At 38.8% G+C, this 23,381-nt stretch overlaps 1 protein-coding gene across 1 annotated transcript; it reads right to left on the minus strand.

Moving 5' to 3' along the window:
* Nucleotides 1-1,559: 1,559 nt before the first annotated feature.
* Nucleotides 1,560-7,874, minus strand: ncam3 (neural cell adhesion molecule 3). The gene is made up of 17 exons (XM_005743199.1): nt 7,631-7,874; nt 7,178-7,249; nt 6,825-7,022; nt 6,588-6,722; nt 6,189-6,335; nt 5,936-6,053; nt 5,237-5,391; nt 4,998-5,131; nt 4,680-4,815; nt 4,362-4,529; nt 4,096-4,212; nt 3,845-3,847; nt 3,590-3,717; nt 3,329-3,497; nt 2,950-3,136; nt 2,756-2,860; nt 1,560-2,661 (listed from the first exon to the last, which is right to left on the minus strand). Exons 1-17 carry the CDS (start codon nt 7,692-7,694, stop codon nt 2,619-2,621), a joined length of 2,079 nt encoding a protein of 692 aa, XP_005743256.1. The 5' UTR covers nt 7,695-7,874; the 3' UTR covers nt 1,560-2,618.
* Between the last annotated feature and the right edge of the window lie 15,507 nt (nt 7,875-23,381).

Genomic DNA, 23,381 nt, shown 5'->3' on the forward strand with positions numbered 1-23,381 from the left:
AAAACAAAGACAGAACAGAACGTTACAGACACAAGACAGTGCAGACACAACTGCAATAGAAATGACTGAGCATTGTGCAAAAAGTAACTTGGTGTATGAAGGTGTGCTGTCTGTGTGTGTATGAAATTGTGCAGATAAGTGCTTGGTAGTGACATGTATGAGGGTATGGGTGTGTGTGTGTGTCAGTCCAGTCACTGAGTGTTCAGGAGTCTAACAGCCTGGGGGAAGAAACTGTTTGTCAGTCTGACAGTGAGGGCCCGAATGCTCCGGTACCTCTTGTCAGAAGGCAGCCGGGCGAATAGTGTCCGTGAGGGTTTCTCCAAAATGCCTGTGGCTTTGCGGATGTAGCTGGTGCGATAAGTGTCTGTGATGGAGGAAAGAGAGGCTCCAGTGATGTTCTCATCTGTTCTCACTATCTGTTGTGTGTGTTGCGATCCGATACAGTGCAGTTATCATCAGACCAGACAGTGATGCAGCTGCTCAGGACGCTCTCAATAGTCCCTCTGTAAAAGTATGAGTTTTCAGTGCTTTTTCACTTTCAGAAGCAGAAGCTTTCACTGAGTTAGTGCAGAGCTGTACTGACAGTTTGAGGTGTATGAGGTGAACAGGAATAGAGACAGCATAGCCGCTCACCACTATATAAAACAAAGCACTGTGGCCTGCCTGTCAGGTGGTGTGTAATCTTAGACATGATGGGCCATTCTCACATTGTACAGAAAAAACTGCCATCAGTCATAACTGTGGTCAATCTCATTTTATATTACATGAAAGAAGAAATTCAGATTAGCAGCCACATCATACTCATGCTGATCACACTCACTATTACACAGCAGTGCATCTGCAGACAGACTTTTTTCTTTGTTTTCTAGTCCTGATGTTTTCTTCAGAAGTCAACAGATGTTTACGTGACTGGAGTTTATCACATCCTAAACATCCAAACATGAAGAAAGCAACTGAGACTACAGTTTAACTCTGTTTATACACAGCTGGATTTCGAGAAAGATAAAAAGTTGGTATCAAAAAAGTTGCTTGGATATCAAAATACCAACATTAGCTCAGCATACCATGACTGAACAATAAGGTTTTTAATGCTGTAGTCATGTGAGTTATAGTACATAGTACATCTTGCTTACTTGAAGGATTTAAGTCAGAAATCCATTCAGCACAACTGGAGTCAATACTTGGTTGATCTGGAATTAAAAACTGCTAAATAAATGTTGTGTTCAGTGACTGTAGAAGCTTTTGGCTTCATTTTTATAAAGTGGGAGGAAGCAGAGACATGTCATCATTCTTTTTATACATTTACATTAAATTTGAACATGGCGCTCAGTGAGCTGTGGAAGCACAGTCATTTCCATGCAGGGCTTTTTTTTAATGGAACATATTATATTCTTAAACTCTCTAAATATAGTAGCCAGGTGTTATATGTAACTGTGATAGGCTTAGTCAATAAAGAAAAAACAGGTTTTCTCAGTGTTCATAGTTTTACTGTATGAGATAATTACACCAGGAAAAAGGGAAAAACATTCATTTGGTGAGTAAAAGAGACATACAGCTGCTTTCCAAGTCAAAGTTTTTTATAAAACACAAAGAGAAAGAAGTAACATGTATTTACAAGAATGTACAGTGAAAAACATAATATAAAAACAAACATGCATCGCCTTCAAAAATTCGAAGATACTTCAAATAAATTGTCGTTTGAACAGCTTGCGTCCTGTAATCATTAATTTGGTCATAAATACAAAAATGAGTTACATCAATCAGTTTTGTGTCTAGCAACCATATCATACATGTCGGCTATTATTACAGGTACTTTAAAGAGGGATCTCATTTTAAGGTCCCCTAAGTGGTCAGTGACACTAGCAGAGCTTCAAAACTTTTCCTAAAAAAGTGCTTGAGAACAAAACTGGCTAAAAAGTCCAATTATGTTTTTCATTTTTACAACATTTCTCATTTAGTCACGGTACGGCTTTTAAACCCAATAAATACCAACACAAATTAGCATACTTTAAATTAAGGTTGGTTATGTGTAGGTTTAGTATATATTGCCCTTTAAATAGTCCACATGGTAAAGTTGTCATATTTGGTGTTACATTAATAAGATATTTTGTCATAGACATAAGTTAGTAGAGCTGCCACAGTGCAGTAATAATAAAAAGTTAGTAACAAAAACCAAAATGAACTAGGTCCTCACGCCTGTGTAACATTCAAATGTGAAAGGCAAACCTTTGTTGTGTCTTTATGATTTTTTTTCATAAATCAAGTGTAAAGTTAGAAAGTAACAACAATGGCTTTAGCCTGTAAACCACAGACATGAGGATTACCCTGTAAAAGCAGACAAAGTAACAAAAACAACTTCTGCTAATCTCCTGTCTGCAGTCACGTATCAACCAGGTCAGCTAGAAGCTTGAGGAGAGGACGGTGCTGTCACGAGAGGCTGCACAAAGAATCGCTGTCCTCTGACTGAAACCGTTCAGAGGTTTGGGTCAGGCCAAAGTCAGCCAGTCCCCTACGGAGTGTTAAAGTGTTTGCCCTTTCCCATGGCACCTATCATTACTTCACTTCTTCTTCTGTTGTTTGTAAAGTACATGAAATTTTCCCGTCTTTGTTTTCTTGTCTCATGCATTAATGCCGGGCAGGTCTCTATCAGGTTGGGTTTTCCTGCGAGACAAAAAGAATTAGTCGGTGAGATTCTCAATGCATGTTTATGACATATCTGTGTAGATTTACAGTGTGTGGGAGAAAATGAACGTACTCATTCTTGGTGAGTGGGGCCTTGTCACATTTCCCTTCCTTGAGTGGGACCCCCACCTGTTGCATACTGCTTTTCAGAGTGGACATGCCCTTCAGCTTTACTTCTCTGCAGACAAAACACATAAATATATGAGTTATGATCATGGAAATATATGATATAAGCTTCATCTCCTCCAGGTTATTCCAAACACTTACCCCTTTTCACCTCCTTCTTCCAGCTTTTTGATTCCTGGAACTTTCTGCCCAAAGAGCTTCACGGCAATGCACATGAGCAGGCCGCAGTGGTTTCTGTAGCAGCAGGTGGCATCGACAGCAATGAATACCACCAGGAAGATGATCATGACGATGCCAACCACAGCGCCTTTGGTCATACCACTCTTGGCTGGTGGGAGAGAGGAAAAAGTCTCAATGCGCAAACAGAAAACATTAAACATCTTTATTCTGACAAGAAAATTCTATTATTCAGGTAGATCTGCTGTGATTTTGTATGAGTGTCAGTTTTTCAATGTATAAATTACACTCTAAGAATAACTTCTAGCTCCGTATATGCTGCAGAGCTCAAGAGGCCACATACCAGACTGTTCTGCGATGGTAAAGTTGAATGTGGCAGGTATGGAGGAACCGTTGGCATTGACTGCTGAGACTTCCAGCTGATAGTTTGAGCCAAAAGCCAAGTCTTTGAGGGAAACAGAGTCAGCATCAGGTGGCATCTGCAGTTCCTTCCACTCAGCCTCTTCTTTATCCTGGTTAAAGACAGCAGAGCAACCAAAGGACTTAATCAAGGGAAATGGGTTGATGGAGACAAACACAAAGACAGGCTCATGCTGTCTCTTACCTGTCTGTATCGAACATTAAACTGCAACACAGGGCTGCCACCATCTACCGTGTGTTTAAGAGGGACAGAGAAGGTGTTGCTCTCTATTTTCATCTCATCAGAGGATAGAACTGGACTGTCAGGTTCACCTGTGGGAACGACGCAAGAAAAACACGAAGAATTCATAACAATATTTAAAACCTGATCACTGCATTTGACTGATTTACTTAAACTAGCGTGTCAGGTTAGTTTAGCAAAAAACTGTGAGAACTTTACCTTCTGAGGATGGATGACAGTGGATTACATCATGTGATGAACAGCCCGAGTGAATATCAGGAGACGGAAGAAGATGACATGGAAAAGAAAAAGTAATGATGGCAGATAAGGATGTAGTACCACAAAAACATCAGCAAGCATCCTGCACAGTGTGAACCAGTAATTCATTCACTCCTATTTGAATTTATGGAATGAATTAGAGATATAATGTATGCTTTAACTAATATGTTGGTAATGTGTGAAGAACTTACGTATTCCTTGTGTGTGGACATTGTGTGTCTCAGAGAACTTTCCACGTCCCACTGCATTCAGTGCAGAGAGACGTACTGTGTACGAAGTGTACGGCTTGAGGTTGATAACAAGAGGATCTACAAAAAACACACAAACAGCATCAGATACTGCACATATTCAAGTCCTACTACTCATTCACACATGCATAAAACTTTTACTTGTGAGCAGGTGAAAGTGTAAATGATGACTGATGCATATACACGGCTGGAAAGAGGAGGTGTTTCACCTGTAGCCGGGACGGTGTTCTCCTTCCACTGCTCTGTGGGTTTTTCTTTCCACTGCAGGACAAAACTTGTGATGGGTGTTCCTCCACTCACAGGTGTGGTTTTCAGTGAGAAGTGGACTGAAGCTGGACCCGTAGAGACTGACAGGTAGAGAGGTGGACCGGGCTGAGCTGAAGTTAGGGTGTAAAATGAAAAAAATGAAAAAGGGGAACAGCAAAACACAAATTAATATAAAAGAAACAGAACATGCACTGGTGTTATAAATAAAGTATAAAGGCACTTTCTCCATTTAACCATATATGACAGAGACAAACTCTTACTGTATACGGCGACATCTCTTGATGCATTTCCAGAAGAACTGATGGCCATGCAGGAATACAATCCACCATCAGAGGGCACCACCTCATCAATCATCAACACATTATCCACCACTCGCACGCGGCCTGAAGTTGAACTCTGACAGAGAGAAAAAGACAGAAGGTAAAAACATTTTAAAAAACATTACATATATTTAACCATATAACATTATGGGCTCTATCAAATTTTTCAATTCAGGATTAGTGCTTACATATAGGTCCTTGAATTCAGCTACACAATTTGCTGTTTGAATCTAAGTATTTATGTTTATACAGTCTTACCAGTGTTTGTCCATTTTGCTTGTTGAGCCAGTGTAATTCAGGGTGGGGATGGCCGGTCACATTACAGGACACAGATACAGCCTCACCCACCAACACACGCTGCTGCTCTGCTGAGACAAACACCTCGGGGGCCTCTGAAATGAAACACATCAATGATCGTGACACAAACTGCTGAAACAAGATTTAAAAAGAGTTTTTCTAGCACAGCTGTTTTTAAAGTGAAACACAATCAAACCAACCAAAGACATGAAGCATGATGGTAGCGCTGTTCTCAGCAATCTTGTTGGTGGCCGTGCAGACGTACTCCCCAAAGTCCTCCCTCACAACAGACTGTATAGTCAGCTGGCTGCTGTCTGAGTTGAAGTGATGACGGGAGGGGTTAAACTGAACAGGCCTGGAAAAAATGAAATAAATAGAAAATTGCTTATTTTTTTCATGTTAATATGCTATGCAATATGAGATAGTGAGACTGTTTAGATATCAGGAATGGAGAAAACGAGGCCAGGAGAGGGAGGCAGAGATAAAGCTGGAAATCAAGGAACACACACACACAGCCCCCTTAGACACGTGCACTCTGCTCCACCCGCTGATGCACAGTGTAGATGTCACGCTACATTAGTGACGGAGAGCGTCAGGGGGACTAGTCCAAACATCAACACAACGTGACCCAGTTTCTTTGCTGATTGTACATTTTCCCTCAGCTATGGTGGTAATTAAAACCAATAAAAACAACAACAACAACAACATTATTTACATTTTGTGACAAGCATGCATATATGTGAATTAAATAAAAAGGAAAGGATGAACTGTGTGAAAAATCAGACAAGTTTAACCTCAGAGGTTTTGTGATGCCGTTAGAGAGAGGGATGAAACGTGCTCAGATCGTGTTCAGCCCATACATTTGATTTTTATTATCAAATCATAAAATGTGGTCTTACATGGTCCAGGTGATGTTGGGTTGTGGCAGACCATCCACCAAACACAACAAAGAGACGTTAGTTTCAGGTCCAGCCAACACTTTCTTCACCTCTTCTCTCAGTCTCACAGTCGGGGGAGCTGCAGGAGAGGGTTGAGTTTCAGTACATTTTCAGGTGGGGTTTTTTTGTTTGTTAATCTCATTCTAAAACTCAATGAGGAAGTGATGATAATAATTCAGCCTCATGAATGTGTTGGTGCAAAACAGTCACTTACCATTGACAACAACAGAAACAGAGCGTTCCATAAAGATTGACGGCCTCCCTCTGATCTGAGCTCTGCACACGTATGTCCCAGCATCCTCTCTCTTCACCTTTTCAATACGGAGCGTGTTATCAGACTGCTTACGCATATGCCCTCCCACTGAAGCAAGAGAAGAAAGGCAGAAAAAATTAACTAAAAACTATTTGGATGCAGAAATATTGATTAGAGCAGCTTTGGCTATGTTAGTCATACACTAACTTTTGCTTATTACGACTCTAAAGTTTACAGGAGAGTTTGCTTGGGAAACTGAATGTTCACAAAAGGTTCACAAAACGCTCTTTTTAAATCACAAACCAAGCCTTCATATTGCAGGGTAGCATCAGGTCCTATGTTCCCATTTTTTGCTCTTACCATTAGAGATTTCTTGCTGGTTCTTAAACCACTGAACATCCACCTGTGGCTGTCCAGTCACCAGGCAGGGTACCAGCCCATCTGTACCCTCCAGAAACTCATGGTAGGTCTTAGTGCTTCCAAAGGATGGCCCATCTGACAGAAAAGGAAAAGATTAAGGATAAAGCAACAAGTCCTAGCATACATTTTACTGAGTTTAAAGTTTAAATGGAAAAAGTGCCGCCAGCTGTTACGTACCATAAACAAACAGCTGTATCTGAGCATCATCTTTATGTCCGCTCTCAAAATCGCAGTGGCAGGTGTACCTGCCAGCATCTTGCATTGTAGCCTTCTTAATTACCAATTTGGAGGAGGCCTCGTCCAACTTATTCACAATCTCTTCATCATCTATCTCCTCCCCATCCCTTTGCCAGGTTATGTCTCCCTCTGCTCCAGCTGAGAGGAGAGACAAGAAGGTCAAAAAGAAAAAGAGAGGGGAAAAAATATAATTTGTAGCCTTATTTTAATACCTTCACAAGAGTATGAAGCTGGATTGCAAAATATGTTCATGCTGAATCGTTTCAATTAGATAAGAAATATAAACGACTCACCTTTACACAACAGCAAGATCTCATCTCCAACTTTAATATCTAGTTTAGTGGAAATGATGCTCATTTTAGCATCTGGAGGAGAAGACAGGAGAGGAGATTGGTTTTAGTCTGGGATGTTTTTCCTCTCTTTGGAAGAAGAAAAACACAGAGCAACATCTCATCCAAAGCAAACACAGTAACAATGTTGTTCCTAAATCACCTATCAGGACTTTTTAGTTCATTGTTAAACATTTAACAGACAGCAGTTGTATGACATGCACAACACATCTCTCCCCAGTAAATCCAGTTTAAACACTCCAATGCTCTGTGGATGTGTCTCTCAATAAAGCATAGTTTTCTTGAATAATTTCATCCTTACACTTCACAGTTTTCATAGACCACAGTCTCAGTTTTCCCACTCTGACAACTCTGCATTTCCACTTCAAAATCATTAAAAACATCAGCAGATCTTACCTATGCTGTCCATCAGCTGCAGGAGCAGCAAGGCCAATGTCAGGATGCGAGTTGGTTGGTTCATCTTGCTCACCTGTCTGCAGATTACCGATCTTTCAAACGACAATTGTGCTGTCAGCAAATCAAATCAAATTCAGAAAAATCAGCTAGTCAAAAAATAAATCTGTCTGAGTATGAAACTGACAGGCAAACACCTGTATCCTATCCACCGAGCACCACTCTGAGAGAAACAGGGTCTATGTCAGTGGTTATATAGGGACACAAGGGCAAAAGAGATGAGAGGAAATGAGGAGGAGGAGGCGGGGAACAGACTTCTGGTCTCTCATCCCTCCTAAAACTCCAGCAGAGTCACTTTGGGTCATTCAGGAAGAAAACTGGGATGTGGTGAGTGAATGACGTCATTGCTCCTCTCATCTTTTCCTTAATCTCTCTCTTTTTGTTTTGCTCAAAATGGTCCCCCACGTTCTATTATCTTTATCTCTTTTGTTCATTTTTTTCACCGCATTCTGCTTTGCTCCCCTCCAGTTTCTCGGCCAGTTCAATTCAATTCGGCACGCTCTATCAGCGCATAGGTCACGTGAGCAGTTGAAAATGTGTGACACAGAAAAGCTCAATCTAATAGGTAATCCATGAATGTGCATCAAGAATGGGAAAAATTGCAATTATAGTAGATTTGCTTGTTTATATGTTTGTAAGTTCATTTCATGTGACTGCCTACACTGTAAGAACAAGTCCTAATATAAAAGTATTTTACTGTGTATTTTACAGTTTTGTTCTGTTCTTCTAGAATATCATTAAATTTACATCAATAGACTGTGATTTCACAAATTAATGTAAAATCACTGTAATGTAATAAAACATAACGTCCTTGTTTTTTAAATGTATTTGTCTGTACATATGCATATTTAGATTGTTAAAATACATTCACAAATGTATCATGATTGCACAAATATTTGTCCGTTATGTGAAGGATTGAACTGTTAAATTCAAATGTAATGCTATGGAAAAATATATAACATGATTCCTATAAACTTTGTTTACATCAAATAATAATTGTTATTGCTATTTAGGGCGATCGTGGCTCAAGAGTTGGCAGTTCGCCTTGTAATCGGAAGGTTGCCGGTTCGAGCTGTCAGTCTGTCCCAGGGCATGCAATCCACTATTATTTAAGTTAACTGTATATTTCTGTACATTTAAGTATTATTATTCATATTGCCACATTCATTGACTTTGTTTATAGGTAATTTCATTGTTTGATCACATTAAAATGTTCCTAATTTAATGTTCAAAAGCACTTGAAAAAGGCAAAATCCCATGTAAAATTAGGGCAACCAACTGTATTGTCATTACTGAAAATAACCGTATTTTTATGGGAAAGTTATTTTCTGTTATTTCATGGTATTATTTTGGCGCCCCAGCTGCCAGAATATTACTGTTTTTCTAGGATTTTTTTTTAACAGTGTATGTTTGCCAGTATTGTTGGGTTGGCCTGTTTTAATTCATATTTATCTTCCTTTCTATCTTTTCATTTGCACTTTTTATAACACACACCACAACATTTTTCTTCAGAATAAACAATGTGCACAAATTAGGTACGGTATTTACATTGCATATATCGCTAAATATACCTCTACATCACATCAGTGTGTGTATGTGCATGCTCTGTCCTTCAGTTTGCATTGTGTAAGGACACAATCGTTATCTCATTTTATGGGAATATTTGTATTATTCTCATTACCGAGGAGGCATTAGGTTCTTTAAAATCTGCAGTTAAAAAGTTACATTTGCTAAAGTTCACGTTCCCCCTCTCTCGCTCCCTCTCTCTCACCTTCTCCACCCTGTTCCCTCCTTGTCCCTTCAGGCTGCCGGATGAAAGTGAGGGGAGGCAGCCCTCAAGGGAAAGAAGAGATGGAGAAAGATATTTTTATCATTCCATCGTTTGTTCCTCTCATTTAAAGAGGGTCACATTCTTCTCAAGAAAGCGCACCAGACTGCACATACAGCATGGCAACGCTCGCATTCACAGACATTTTACATCCTGCAGGAAGCTGAGATCAACAAACCACAGTGATGCCCATTCTGCTGCAAAGAAAACAATTTCTTAACTTTGCAAAACAGCTCGTATTCTGGGATCGCCTTTGGTAGTGTTAATTGTTGGCTACATTTGATCACAGACCTTGAAAAAAAAGGCTTTTGTTTGAGATGTGAAAGCGACGTCAAATCAAAGGAGCGAAGTGTATACAGTGACGAGGTGACATAAATGTTGTGTTTTCACGGGAGAATGGTTTTTTTCTCTTGTCACTCTCAAAATGAGACATGCCACTGAGCAAGCGTGTGCTACTCACATCAGATTAAAGCAAGAATAAACAATCAGCAGTAATCAATGAAAAGCAAAATGATGTAGGTGCTTTTTTTTGTACTACGTGCTCTGTGAATCTATCGTGGTCTGTTAAGTTACTGCTGAATCAGTGATTCTGTTCTTAACAACTTCTGATATATCAAAATATAAATGCAGTGCCTTTCATGAGAACTGATTAATGTTGTTGAGGATTATCTTTAAATCTTATCAGGGTTTAAAATTGTGCATTGTTAAAGGTGTGCAAAGAGTCCTGGCTCCCCACTGAAGCATTTTTAGACCATTTTTTAATGCAGTTACGTTTCAATAAGGCTTGCTTTAAGTGTTCTAACCATCTTTGTGCCTGTGCCCATTTTTAATGTGTTAATTTATTTTGATGTCAGCAAGAATTAGATATGATCTTTGAGATCCAGCATCTATAGTGGGTGGATTTAACTATCTATTGCTAACCAAAGTCAGTACAACATTAGTTCATAACTTAGTCCAAATTGGTCACTCTTGGTTTCAAAAAAACAACACGATTGTTTACATCACCATAAATGTGCTAAATTCAAGTGTTGGTCTGCCACATAATCCCATATACTACATGGTTGCCATGTATATGGGACAAAATAGCAAAGACTGTTTGGGCCACACTGTTTGTTTGAGCTGCTCAGTCAGGGAAACCCATGCCTTGAAACTCTTGGTGTACAGTGTTTGTGCTGATGTTCATGTCAGAGGAGCTTGGAGCTCTGCAGTTATTGAGGCAGTGGAGCGCTGCTGACTTTTATGCGCTATGTATCTCAGTGCTCAGAGACTCACTCTGTAACTTTACATTATCTGCCACTTTGTGCCTGAGATTATTGCAGTGGTGGATCCTATTGCAGTACTGTGCTGAACTACAGTGAGCTCTTTAGAACGATCCACTATTTCACAAATGTTTGTCCAGGTCCACTGCACGACTAGGTGCTTGATTTCATACACCTGTGGAAATGCGACTGAAAATACTTGGATTCAAAAACTGAGAGATCGTGTCGTCCAATACTTTTGTCCACCGAGTGTCGTGGAATCCACTATGACAAAATCAAACACAGTAACTACGAATAGGGAACACTTTACATCCCTCTTGATCATAACCATAAAGATCGTAATGATGATCAGTGTTATGAACTTAAACGTGTAAAAGTGTACACACATGCACGCATACAGTTTATGCCACTGTGTTTCATCTATGTGATGTTAGTCAAGTCTTGTTCCTTTGGGTCCTATCACTTCCACTGGCCAACTGCCAGCCTGCCTCTCCTTCTTTCCCTTTGATAGCCTATCAGTGTCTCCACACCAACGTCCAGCCAGCCAGTCAAAGGTTGGAGAGCCCAAAGGGGACACCTATCAGGTTGATTATCAGGATGTGTTATTATGGCTCATTAGAACAGAGTGCGCTCATAACGAGGGCGTTTAACGACGGTGGTCACACACACACACAGATCTTGTTGGCATCATATTTATTTGAGTCTTTTTTTTTTTTTTGCTTGATTAGTAGCAAAATTTATAAAACTGACAAAAGTCTTGCTTTAATTCATGGTGCTGCTAACAATTTATTAGTTCAGGCCCAAAGCGCTATGAAGGCAAAAGCCAAAATAACCACACATCTAAGTGGTCACACAAAGATTATGAGGAGTAATGATGTGATTAGCACTGTTGCCTTATAGCTAGTAGGTTATTGGTTAGAACCACGACTGGAGGCCTGCATACTCTCTGGGTACTAGGGTTTCCTCCCATAGTCCAAAGACATGCATGTTGGAGTAATTAGTGAGGCTAAAGCTTAACGTGTATTAATGCACTGTCAGCTAAGAATGAAACTGTAAGTAGTAAGCATAAGTAAATGTGAGTATGAATTTTGAGAGTACATTACTTGCAAAGATGACATTAGTTTACATACCTCCCTAAATATCACATTGTTTTTATTTTGTTTTTTTTCTAAAGGAAAGTTTCAATATAACAGCTTTAAATACATAAACATATATGTTACCTGAACAGAGAGACTGACTAATCAGTAAATAGTGAACATATATATGTTTGTCTCATTTTTTTTTTCATTTGTTGGTCTCAGCAGCATTTTTTGGGGCTATCTAGTGGCCATAAACTGTTACACATTACATTATTTCTTGGCAAGCTTTATTTCTTGCCTATGAGTTATACATTAACCCAAGACAGTATTTTTTAATATTAACTCTAACACTGTTGACATCTAAGAATTTTTGCAACCCCTCTTTTTGATCTTGTGGCAAATAAACAAATAAACTTAGAACAACAGGTGATTTAGTCAAAAACTCAAAATTGTACTTATATTAATAACTCTCTGTTTAACAAGACCAAGAAGGACTTGGCAGAATGTGTAAAATTTATTTCCATTTGGAACATTTTGCAGAGATTAGTGGGAAACAAACAGATTTAACATCCGGTAACACAGCGTTCCCAGATAAAAACTCTATCATAATGTCTATGTGCCATTTATTTACCCAAGACAACATTCTTCAATGAAGACACACCATCCACAAACACACAAATATACACACACACACACACACACAGCATGGTAACGGTGTCCACGTCCTCTGTTTTGTCCTTGTAGCCAATAAATAAACAAATTGAGAACAATTGTTCCAGCTGTTGGTGCCAAAACCTCAACATTACGCTTATATTTATAACTACATATATTTATAGCCAAACTGTCTCAGACATACATGCAAATTCACAACCAAATGCTCAACAACAGACTAAATCCAGTTAATATACTCAAACAAAATATACTAAAACTAAGTAAAGCTGTGTACCATATTGTCGATGGTGGAATCCATTTGTTTTGTTTTGGGGGGTTTTCTAACATCAAGGGGAGAAGTATATTGAAATTGATTAAATTATTATACTTTATACTAACTATTATACTTTAGGACTATTGAAAAGAATGCAAGCCAGATTTTGGAAGTTGTTTAGATTAATTTATCTCTTATCTGAAATTCAGTAAATATTCCAATAATGACAGTATGATCATCTTTAACAAAATATTTAAGACTTTATTAAACAATATTCCTTCTGTATAATCTGCTTTTTCAGGTTCCAGAGTATCAGCAACCAGGTGGTGCCAAGCATAGCACGATAGCTAAAACATCTAACAAAAAAAGCACCTTTGGTTGAGCTGAACAAATCAAATTGTATAATGGCTTATGATTTGTTTTTCTTATGTACATAACAGAAGCCTAATTTGTCTTCCAAATCTAGAATGACGCATCCATCCTTAAACCCAACCACAAAAAAATGAAATAAAATTCTAAAAAGTGTAAAAGAAAAACTGATTCCAGGATGTGAACTGTCTTTGGCTTTGGGGTCACGCAATGGGCCAACATGTCTCCTTTGTTGGCTTTTCAGGTAAGAAAATGATGCTAAAGGGGTTTTCTGGTGGATCAGAATATAACAAATATTTGTTATACAAATAAAAACAACTCTTCTTTCATGTTCAATTCATGTGTTTAAAGGCTACACATAAGTTAAAATGGTAGACATATAGACTTAAAATAGTAAAGAATAATTATTTTTTTTATTAAACTATGCTGATTAAAAAACAAAGCAAAAAAACCCTAAATTCTCCTTCTTTGTTAAGATAAGATAAGATAAGATAACCTTTATTAGTCCCACACGTGGGAAATTTGTTTTGTCACAGCAGGAAGTGGACAGTGCAAAAGTTATGAGGCAAAAATTAGGATACAATAAGAATAAATACAGTACACAACTGTACAGGATAGAATAAATAAAATACTATATACAGTAGAATAAAATAAAATAAAATAAAATACTATATACAGTAGAATAAAATAAAATAAATATACAATAAGATAAAAATAGAATACAAATGCTATATACAACTGAGTAAGAATACAACGATGACAGAAAGGATTATTGCACTTAGTATCATTGCATATGTATGGATGTGTGTGTTTGATCAGTTAAAGTCTTTATTATGGAGTCTGACAGCAGTGGGGAGGAAAGACCTGCGAAATCTCTCCGTCCCACACCGTGGGTGCCGCAGTCTCCCACTGAAGGAGCTGCTCAGTGCTGTCACAGTCTGCTGCATGGGGAGTTTGAGACATAAAGAAAGATGAGTTGGAAACTTGCTGTTTGTCTTCGTTTTCACAGAAGAACAAACATTTTAACAAAACCTTTAAAAGCAGGTAAGTCTGTAAAAAAAAAAACAATTTCAACATAACATCCCAAGATCTCTTTTAGCTAGTTTTAAGTTGTACGTTAAAATTAACCAGGTAAGCAAAGTTAGATTTGAAGAAATTTAGAAGTGTAGAAGTATATATTTTTTATGTATCTTTTAAGATAAAAAGACCTTATTAAAAAAAACATGTTTCAGTGTCAAAGACACAGAGGACCTTAAATGTGTCTAAGGACAGATAATACACAAAAGAATTGCATACACGAACATGTACAGACTGACAGGAACAAGAGCAGCTGAAGACATGAGGACGAGACAGGCAGGAAGGCATGAGAGACAGCAAGGCTCTCGTGACTGAGGAGAGGCCCACCCTCGCTCTCCCCTTTGTGTGAACAAAACAGACCGCTGTGAGTATGTGCTTGTCCTCAAGTGTCTTCATTATGCTGAAAATCCTGGCTCATGTTTTTTGTATTGTTTTTAAAAAGCTACTTAGATACATTTTTAAGTTCAACTTTTTAAAAGTTTAAACAGTTTCCAAATGTTCAGAGTCTCGAAAAAAGGCAAAAGTTTTCGTTCCAGTTTGAAGAATGGAAAAGTGAGGCAAGTACAACAAAAGAATTTGGCAGATTATGAACATGTGAAAAACTGTGCAATGGAGCGATGTAACGGATAAATAATTTTCCAAATCCCAGAGGACAGTTTTTCATTCCTAACACACATTGCTCCATCCAAGTTTCATTCATCTCTGATCAGATCAGACTACGTAAATGACTCCAGAGTCTCAGGATTTATGCAAATTTGTTCTTTATAAAAACTATATTGCAGACACGGGTGAATTAAAAGTTCCAGACAAAAATATTAATAGAAAATATAATGAGGAGGAATCGTGTTATCATTGCCAAGAAATCTATTCATGCGGTCACAGTATTGTTGTTCTCTAACATCACGATGCAGGAAGTACTTAGTGCTTGCACACAGATGATAACGGATGCTTAGCCAGTGCACGTACGACATTGCAAAGGCTTGTGTACATGTGTCTGTGTATGTGCGCAACGGTAGACATTAAGTACAGACCGAATCCATCAAGCTGTCTGAGTATGTGTTGTCTTAATTGAGTTTATTGTGTGCTGCATGCTGCATTGTGATATTATGTACTATAGATGAGGTAATCAAAGTCTTCACAATTTTACATTGAGCAACATTATTCTGAAATGATTTCATAATTTGTAGATGCATATTTTAGCAGATTGGTGATTATTTGCCCTTTTTTTTAAATCTTTATCATGTTACTGATCTGTTACCAACATAATAACCATATGTTTCTTTTGAGTACCCCCTATACTGTCAGCTTTTTATTGCTCCCATCGCAAATTTTTTCAGACATGTTGCTGCCATTAAATTCAAAATGCCCCAGTCCCATTTAAAACATTTGATATACGTTCTATGTTCTACTGTAAATAAAACATGGGCATGAAATTCAGACTTTTTTTTAAAATTTATATTTTATATAAATTGTTTAACAAAGAAACACATTGGAAGAGAACCAGAGATTAATAATAACTAATACTTCATTGTAGAGAGGTGTATAAATGCAGAGTGAGTGAAAAAAGGTGAGTGAAGACGAAACACACACAGTGCATCATGGGAGGATGAATGGTCTCTCTCTTTCTAGACCCTGTCAGTTCTCTTGCTGCTGCATTTTGGATCAACTGAAGGCTTTTTAGGGAGCTTTCAGCACACCCATAATAACGAATTACAGAGTTTTTATGCGGCCAGACTAAAGAGCTGAGCTGCATAAAAAACTAAATCTGAGCCCTGGCTGAACGACATGACCCAAGCTGTCAGATGTTAGTGAGGTTTAAGTGTCACAATCCGGGTGTTTTAGTTCAGATCATTGACTCTGTTCTTAGTGCATCGCAGACTGACTGTACTGAGCCCTCCCCTGCAGCCTGTGAAAGTTTCTTTTACACTTTTTTAATGAGAAGGTTTCTCCACTAGGGTTCAAATCTCTCCTTCTGCTCATGGCCCCTCAGTCTGTGTTCCTTGCTATACTGTCTTTGACAGGTTTGAGATGTTGACTTTGTCCTCTTTAAAGGAGAGTTTTGGTAGTTTGAAGCCTGCGTACTAAAGTGTACACATTAGTTTTTGACTGCTGGTGAAAGAAAAGTTTTCTTTACAAATAACTCTCTCACTGAACTAACACAGCCAATCCCTCAACATGTTTGTACTCTCTACTCATTATGCCTGCATATTAAATCATTTTTTGCTTTTTAAAGAACGCATTTTAGCATTGCACTCAACAACAAACAAATCCTCCCCAACAAAAAAAGTAAAGTAAGGACCAAATTGCATTATATTTGTTGACGTCAATGTACAACGTGGGACGCAAGTGGTCCACGGGCTGTGAGTTTGAGAGCCCTGCTCTATATAATTGCATAATGGCTGTTCTACATCTAGCCAGGGCTCATCTAAGAAAGTATATTTTAACCTTCCTGAGATGAATTTGTAGCCTGTTGGCTAAGAAGTGGTGGCGAAAGTTAGGCAGATCTAGTCCTCCTCTATCCTTGGTCCTTTGTAGGGTTTTTTAAGAGCTTATCTTCCCAAGGAATTTAGAAATGGAAAATTCCAGAGATCTAAAACAGTCAGGAGATGGTTTACGCGGGATCATTGAGAATAAATAATTGATTCTTGGCAAAACCTTCATTTGTTTTGAAGCGACTCTTCCCATGAGTGATATGGGTAGAGACTTCCATCTAGGCCAAAGGTGTCAAACTCTGGCCCACGGGCCAAATTTGGCAAAGCCATACCAAATTACTATTAGAGCTGGCCTACTGGTATTATACAGTATTATATAGTATTAAGCTTTGCTTGTTCCATATTCAGTTTTTCAGCAAAACTTGTTTGAGTCCATAAGAAAAGATTCATTCTTATATCTAGAGGACGATTTTTTCCCCAATAAATATTAATGTTAGCCTGCGACTTTGTTCCAGTTCTGAATTTTGGCCCACTGTGTATTTGAGTTTGACACCCCTGACCTAGATCATCTTCTACTTTCCTTAAAAGTGGGATGTGATTTAATGCAGTTACATCTGCAAGCCTAGGAAGAATATTTAACATTTCCAGATTGCAGTTGGGTAGAAGAAGGTCGGTAGCTGACCGGGTGTTCAAACCACGGAGGACACCCAACCCATCCTTCAAATTCGGGCAATGAAGGATGCATTTGTCGACCACATTTGGAGCAGCCTTCGAATTTGGACCGCCTTCATCGCGTCGCTGTGAAATAATCGGCCTTCAAATGCGGCCTCCAAAGGATCCAGACCCTGAATTGCGACACAGCCATTGTTACTAAAATAACGCTGGACCGGGCTCTAAACAAAAGAAGTGATAGTGATAGTAATGCAGCGTCTTGCTAAATTTATACAAGGCGTATTTATACACAGAAATACAAACAGAAAGATGCCCTGAGGTCATGACACCCTGTTTACACCAGCCATTGTTGTCACATAAATACCTAATAAACAAACACCACAGTGGGCTGTCTGTGTGTATACCACTTTTACATGCATTGTGTGTGGCTATTCTGAACTCATCCAGCATCTTGTGCGACCCTGCACCTCCACATTTCTCCAGGTCGTAATGGGAGTAACACACCCACACAGTTTCCTGCTCGGTGCTCCTCTCTTCCTGACCTCTTTTGCCATACAGGAAACTCATAGTGAATACACAGAGGACAAAGACAGGTGATACTCATGACCTTCTAATATTTGATTGCTTGGTTTTCTCTGATGAGATGTGATATCATGAAAGATTTGGGTCAGAGGTAAAGCACTACAGTTACACTCCAGTGACCCCAGAGGGGCAACAGGAAATATTTAGATGTTTTTCTTAAAATGTATTGACTAAACAAAGTACTGTAAGAAATGGTTTTTCAGCCAAAGCCATGTCGGTCATCAAACAGCCCCACAGTCTAAACAATCTTGGATGTCGCCATAAAGTCTCTCACCAGAGCTTTCATCTGAACATCGAGAACATCCAGACCCACTCTGGCAGATCCAGCTGCAGATGAGTCGGTGAAGTTTCCTTGCTGTGATTTTTTTTAAAAAAACCCAACATCAGAGCATTGCAGTTACATCATTTTACATTTTGTTTATTTTAACTTAAAAATAGAGCTGTTTCCTGATAGAACATCAAGATATTTTCTTCTTAAAGAAGTCAGCATATCAGGCATGCTTTCAAACGAGTGAAAAGTATTGAGCATTGTTATTATTCAGAAATTCACTATTCTTCCTCACTCACACAATCCATCATCAGTCTGTGATTGGGAGCCACTCCCCTGGAATTAGTTTTACTATAGCTGAGCCTGCCGATGCTACTGTACGTCACTGAAATTCAAAATACAATCAGCCACAACAATAGAAGGAAGACAGATGGTAGGCTGCTCTGAAGACAGTTCATCTAAAATTAAACATCTTTAGTCTAATCAGCTATTTTTGCACACAAACAGAGGGACATACCTATCTACAAGCAGCTTCTGCAGCAGCGTACGCATGGGCTCAGTTTGGCCTTGGCCATTGGATGAATTTCAATCACACATTTATTCTGAGGTCATTCAAATTTAATCATTTGGCCATTTGGGGGAAAAAAAAGTTTGCTTATAAAACAATAAATAACCCAAACGCTGACATTGTTAATTGGTGGGAAGTTTTCAATTCCAGCCCAGTTTCTTAACTCAAATACAAACTTTACCAAAATAGAGGCCTGTTTATTTGTCTTATAGTTTATTTTTTCGCCATTACATGAGTGAATGAACACATGTCCAAACAGTGCGCTTTGGCAGTGGCTGATATTTTACTAGGGTTTCCGTTAAGGATGCTTTCTGACAAACAACTGCTTTTTAAGCTCTGATCTGGACAGAGTGAGAAAAAATAAAGAGCAGATCTTTATACAGTTGGGAACTTGCAAGCACAGGCTTCACTGAAGGTTTGGAAAGTCATCCCACTTAGATTATTGCAGATTAGCAACAATCAGCACAAACACGACAGATTTATACGTAGGAAGTTCATTATAGTGGCAACAGTGACCTTCATGTACTTTAAAGACAGTGTTTGCAAACTGGCACGTAACATCATGCGGCATTACTGTAAATCGTTTGTTGGGGTATTTTGCGGTCTTATCTCGGCCTCTTCTATTGACAGAGGCCTTTTCTTTTGTTGAAATGGTGCGACGATAAAAGGGAAAAGAGAAGATCTGACAAATAAACACATTCGGTAAGCTCACTTTATTCCCCACACTTTCATACATAGTAAACTCAGTACAGATTGCCGCAAAGAGATATGAAAGGTCACTCCGCACAACAGATTTGTGTCGACAACAACAGGCCAGTGTCAGCATCGATAGACCTTCTGATAAAATCTGTAGTGGAACACAGACTATGGATTCACATAGACAAGGCATATTTGTCAAAATTACTTTTATAGGATTTTTAAAAATTGTCTTTATGTCGTCAGCATGTTTCTTCTCAGCAACAGCCCACTCATAGCATTGCTAATTTATTAATCCATACCACATTAATGCCAGATCTTGACACATATCTTGCAGAAGCATGACTTCTCCAAGCACTGTGTGCTTGCCAGTCTGACGATGTGACCTGAAGCTGGTGAACGTGACTGTTTGTTGTGCCTGAGCCTCATTCAGGGATTTCTTTGTTTATTTTCTTTAGTCTTTTTTGGACCTCCCTGACCACATCCTCTTACGTTTTTTCAGCGCTACTCCTACCGTCATCCCTGTCGCCCCCCATCAAAACACACCCACGTAGTCCTAGGCATGTGCACAGTGTCATGCATACAGGAAATGGAACGTGCTGCTGAAACAATAGAAAGACATCTTAACTGCAGCCAGGAGCCACACTGCAGACGAAGCAGTGGCACATAGATGAGACATTAGGTCACTTTTGCCAAATTTCTGGAACCCTTTGTGCTGGACTATGAGCCCTGTTGATATGTGAACGTGTGGATTTTAAATTTTATCTTCACATTAGAAGACTCTTTGGGACAACACTTGGTTTTTTCAAGTGTGACTTCTAATTTAACATACAGCCCAGCGAATGATAATAATAATATTGGTGTCCTTTTAGGCCATTTGCCCAAGGGCTCTCTTACAGTTCCGCCTCCTCTTCCTCCTTCTCTTTCTGTCCAGGCTCCCTGTCTGACTGTCCGTGTCTCTACGTGACCGGTCCCGGGTCTTTCAGTGCCAGTGGAGGCCGCCGTGACATGAGATAACACTAACTAGCTTCCTGCCATTATTCCTAATTGCCCCACGGCCTGGAACTGTGCAGACACCCTGGGTGGGGCGTGACTGAGGAGTATGTTCGTCTATGTGAGTGTGTGTGTGTGTCTGTGAAATTTAAGTTTTCATATATCTGCAAATGCTAACTACCTGTTTATGAGTTTATGACCAGATGTCTGAGATAGAGGAGTGCTGTTTTAACAGTGGCAACAGAGGAACAGAGAAGAAATATGTAGATAACTGAGTGAAATTCAATCGTATTTATATGCCAGCAGTTCACAATAACAGTCAAATTCAGGGTGGTTTTTGTCATAAGGTTTAGCGAGAAAATCGTTGCAATCCAACAATTAGCGATAAACAAGCACTTGGCGACTGTGGGAAGGAAGAATCCCTTTTTAACACGAGGAGACCTCTAGGAGAGTCAGACTCAGTGACAGGCAGTGCTGTGATTGGTGTAGGGGTGAAGGGAAAGACAATAAAGGAGAGCACAGAGAGATAAGTGTAAGCGAGATGCAAGCATTAGGTATAAAAACCAGAGAGCGCATGAACAGTCTCAAGCATCAAATGCACATAAGCTCTAAATTAATAAAAATGGAGCTATGGAGAAACACCCACTTTGTATTTGTGATGAATGATAGCGGCCTGTAACATATACCACACAACACGCAACAGTGACAGTTTATTGGCCTTTCTGGGACTGGGTCATACAGACTGGGCGGATGCTTAGATGCACTGTATGCTATCACTGGTCTATCTGCAGATGTCTACAGCAGGCTATATGACCCTAGGGAGGGCTGGCGGCATGTGTCTTATAAAGACAACAGCAGGATATTTTTGTAGACAACCACTTGTTTCACGGGGCCTTGTGATGGCTAAGTACCGCTTAGCCATCACAAGGCCCACATCACAGGCTCACATTTACATCTATTCCAGTTACCTGTTTCTGCTAGATGTTATTTCAAAGCAACTTTGTCCAAATTAATTTTGGACAAAAACAGTTTTGTCATTTTTAGGCTGGTCAAAAACACCTTTAATGCAAAATCATTTGATTGGTGTGAACAGTGCTCTGGGTGATGGAAGTCAACACACTAAGGAAGACTATGCTGGCTGCTTGTCGCAAACTTTATTAAGATTACAGGATCTTCTAAGGGACTATTAGTTATCTTGTGTACTGTATGCTGTGTGTGTGTGTATAATGAGAGCATCAAAGCAGGATAGCATCCTGTGGGCAGCCCAGGGCAGGACCAGCGGGTACAAGGCGGCAGCGAGGTGGGTGTCCTAGAGCACATCATTTACTTTTTGAGATCCACACACACCCAATTCTTCCCCTGGGGACAAAAGGCCACCATGTAATTGAAATAGTGTCAGAACTCTGGGGAGAGGCACATGCAGAGAAGCTGTTCCAGAAACTACTTTAACTTAACTTTAACTATGTAAAAAAAAAGAAACATCAGAAAAAACTGAAGGACAATAGGCAATAATTAAGGAGAGTGCATCAACATTTTTTTTAAAGTAATTTAGTAGTTTGAGTCAATGATTGCTAAAGTCTATGTTTGCATTTCGCAGATACAGAGGGAAAAAACGTCTCACAAAAATAAATATCAGAAAATAAACTTAGAACTCTTGAGCGATATGGATAAATGTATTTTAAGTTAATTCTTAAATGATAGTCACTGATGGAAAACTTGACAAATTAAATGTTCCTTCCAATGGATAATAACTGGAGGACATAACTGGAGTGGCTCCATCCTGTTTTATGCCAACGGAAAAACAAAACGTAGGCCAAAATGAAAAAGTTACAAATATGAACATACTATTAGTTTTGGTTTAGTCAGGAAGAGGGCCCATCATGTGGCGAAGATGCTGAACGTGTATGCGCCCACGTACTGCAAACAACCCACAGGCTGCATGGGACAGTTAGAGTGGCAGTGGTATGAAATTAAGTTATAAAGAGAAGATAATTTATGTTGATTTGTTTAAAAAATACACACAAGTATATATTTATATCAAACTCTATTTTTATTCTTTAGCATTTGCACCAAAGAATAAAAATAGATTTATTAAATAAACAGGAACAGAAATTAAGTCTATTTTATGATGACTAGTAAGATTGCACTGATTTGTGGAACCAAATTAATAGAAATTCAATATCTAGTGTTGTTTGAGTTTTTGATAATTAATGAACTTATAACTGGTAACAACTTGGTAACATGTTATGCACGATTTAGAAAATGTGCAGTATTATGCATAAAATGGTTTTGTTGGTTAAATATTTAATTTGTTTGGTTGTTTTTGTTTTTATTACAAACTTGAAAAAGAAACTCTTTAACTCAGAGTTTCTCTGTAACAAAATCTGTTAGTGTATAGAGCTGATACAAGTTTGGAAGGATTTGGTTTATTCATTTATATATAAAACTGTTGTATTCGTTTTGTCTGCGTTCTGCTCTGTAAGCCTTCCTTTGCACAATGTTATTAATGTTATTATATATTCATGTGAATTGGTTTGCACAGTTCTGCCAAAAATACATTTTTGTCATGTTCAGCTCACTTGAGTTTGGCTTCTTTTACTTTGCCTTGCTCGTGGAGGTATTTTATTTAATAAAAGGTTTCATTTTGCAAAATGATTTCTTGTTTCTTTTGTTTTTCTTTTCATTTTACTGTTTTTCACGCTGTTATATTAGGGCACAAAAGCATCATGATGAGCCACTGTGTCTGTGTTTTATGAGGAGCTGGTTACTGTGCTATGTTCATGAGGATACTTGGCTGCCATCTACTGGTTGAATCAAATCATTGTTAAGTTTAGTAATAATTTGGAGCAGCAGGTTTTTGTTGGGGTTTTTTTTGGGGGGGGGGGTTAAATCTAAGAATTTTGAGTCAGTTAACAGTAGATACTTGATCTGAAGTAGCTGACATAT

Source organism: Pundamilia nyererei, unplaced genomic scaffold (assembly GCF_000239375.1).
Source record: "Pundamilia nyererei isolate P.nyererei 1_Seehausen unplaced genomic scaffold, PunNye1.0 scaffold00128, whole genome shotgun sequence".
NCBI lineage: Eukaryota > Metazoa > Chordata > Actinopteri > Cichliformes > Cichlidae > Pundamilia > Pundamilia nyererei.

What these genes read in the sequence shown, in the direction of transcription:
- ncam3 (XM_005743199.1), bottom strand. Translation starts at nt 7,694, where the DNA reads ATGAACCAACCAACTCGCATCCTGACATTGGCCTTGCTGCTCCTGCAG. An exon ending in GATCTTGCTGTTGTGTAAAG is followed by an intron (nt 7,023 to 7,177) that starts GTGAGTCGTTTA and finishes CTCTCCTCTCAG; the next exon opens with CTGGAGCAGAGGGAGACATA. An exon ending in TGTTTCTGTTGTTGTCAATG is followed by an intron (nt 6,054 to 6,188) that starts GTAAGTGACTGT and finishes CCTCTCCTGCAG; the next exon opens with CTCCCCCGACTGTGAGACTG.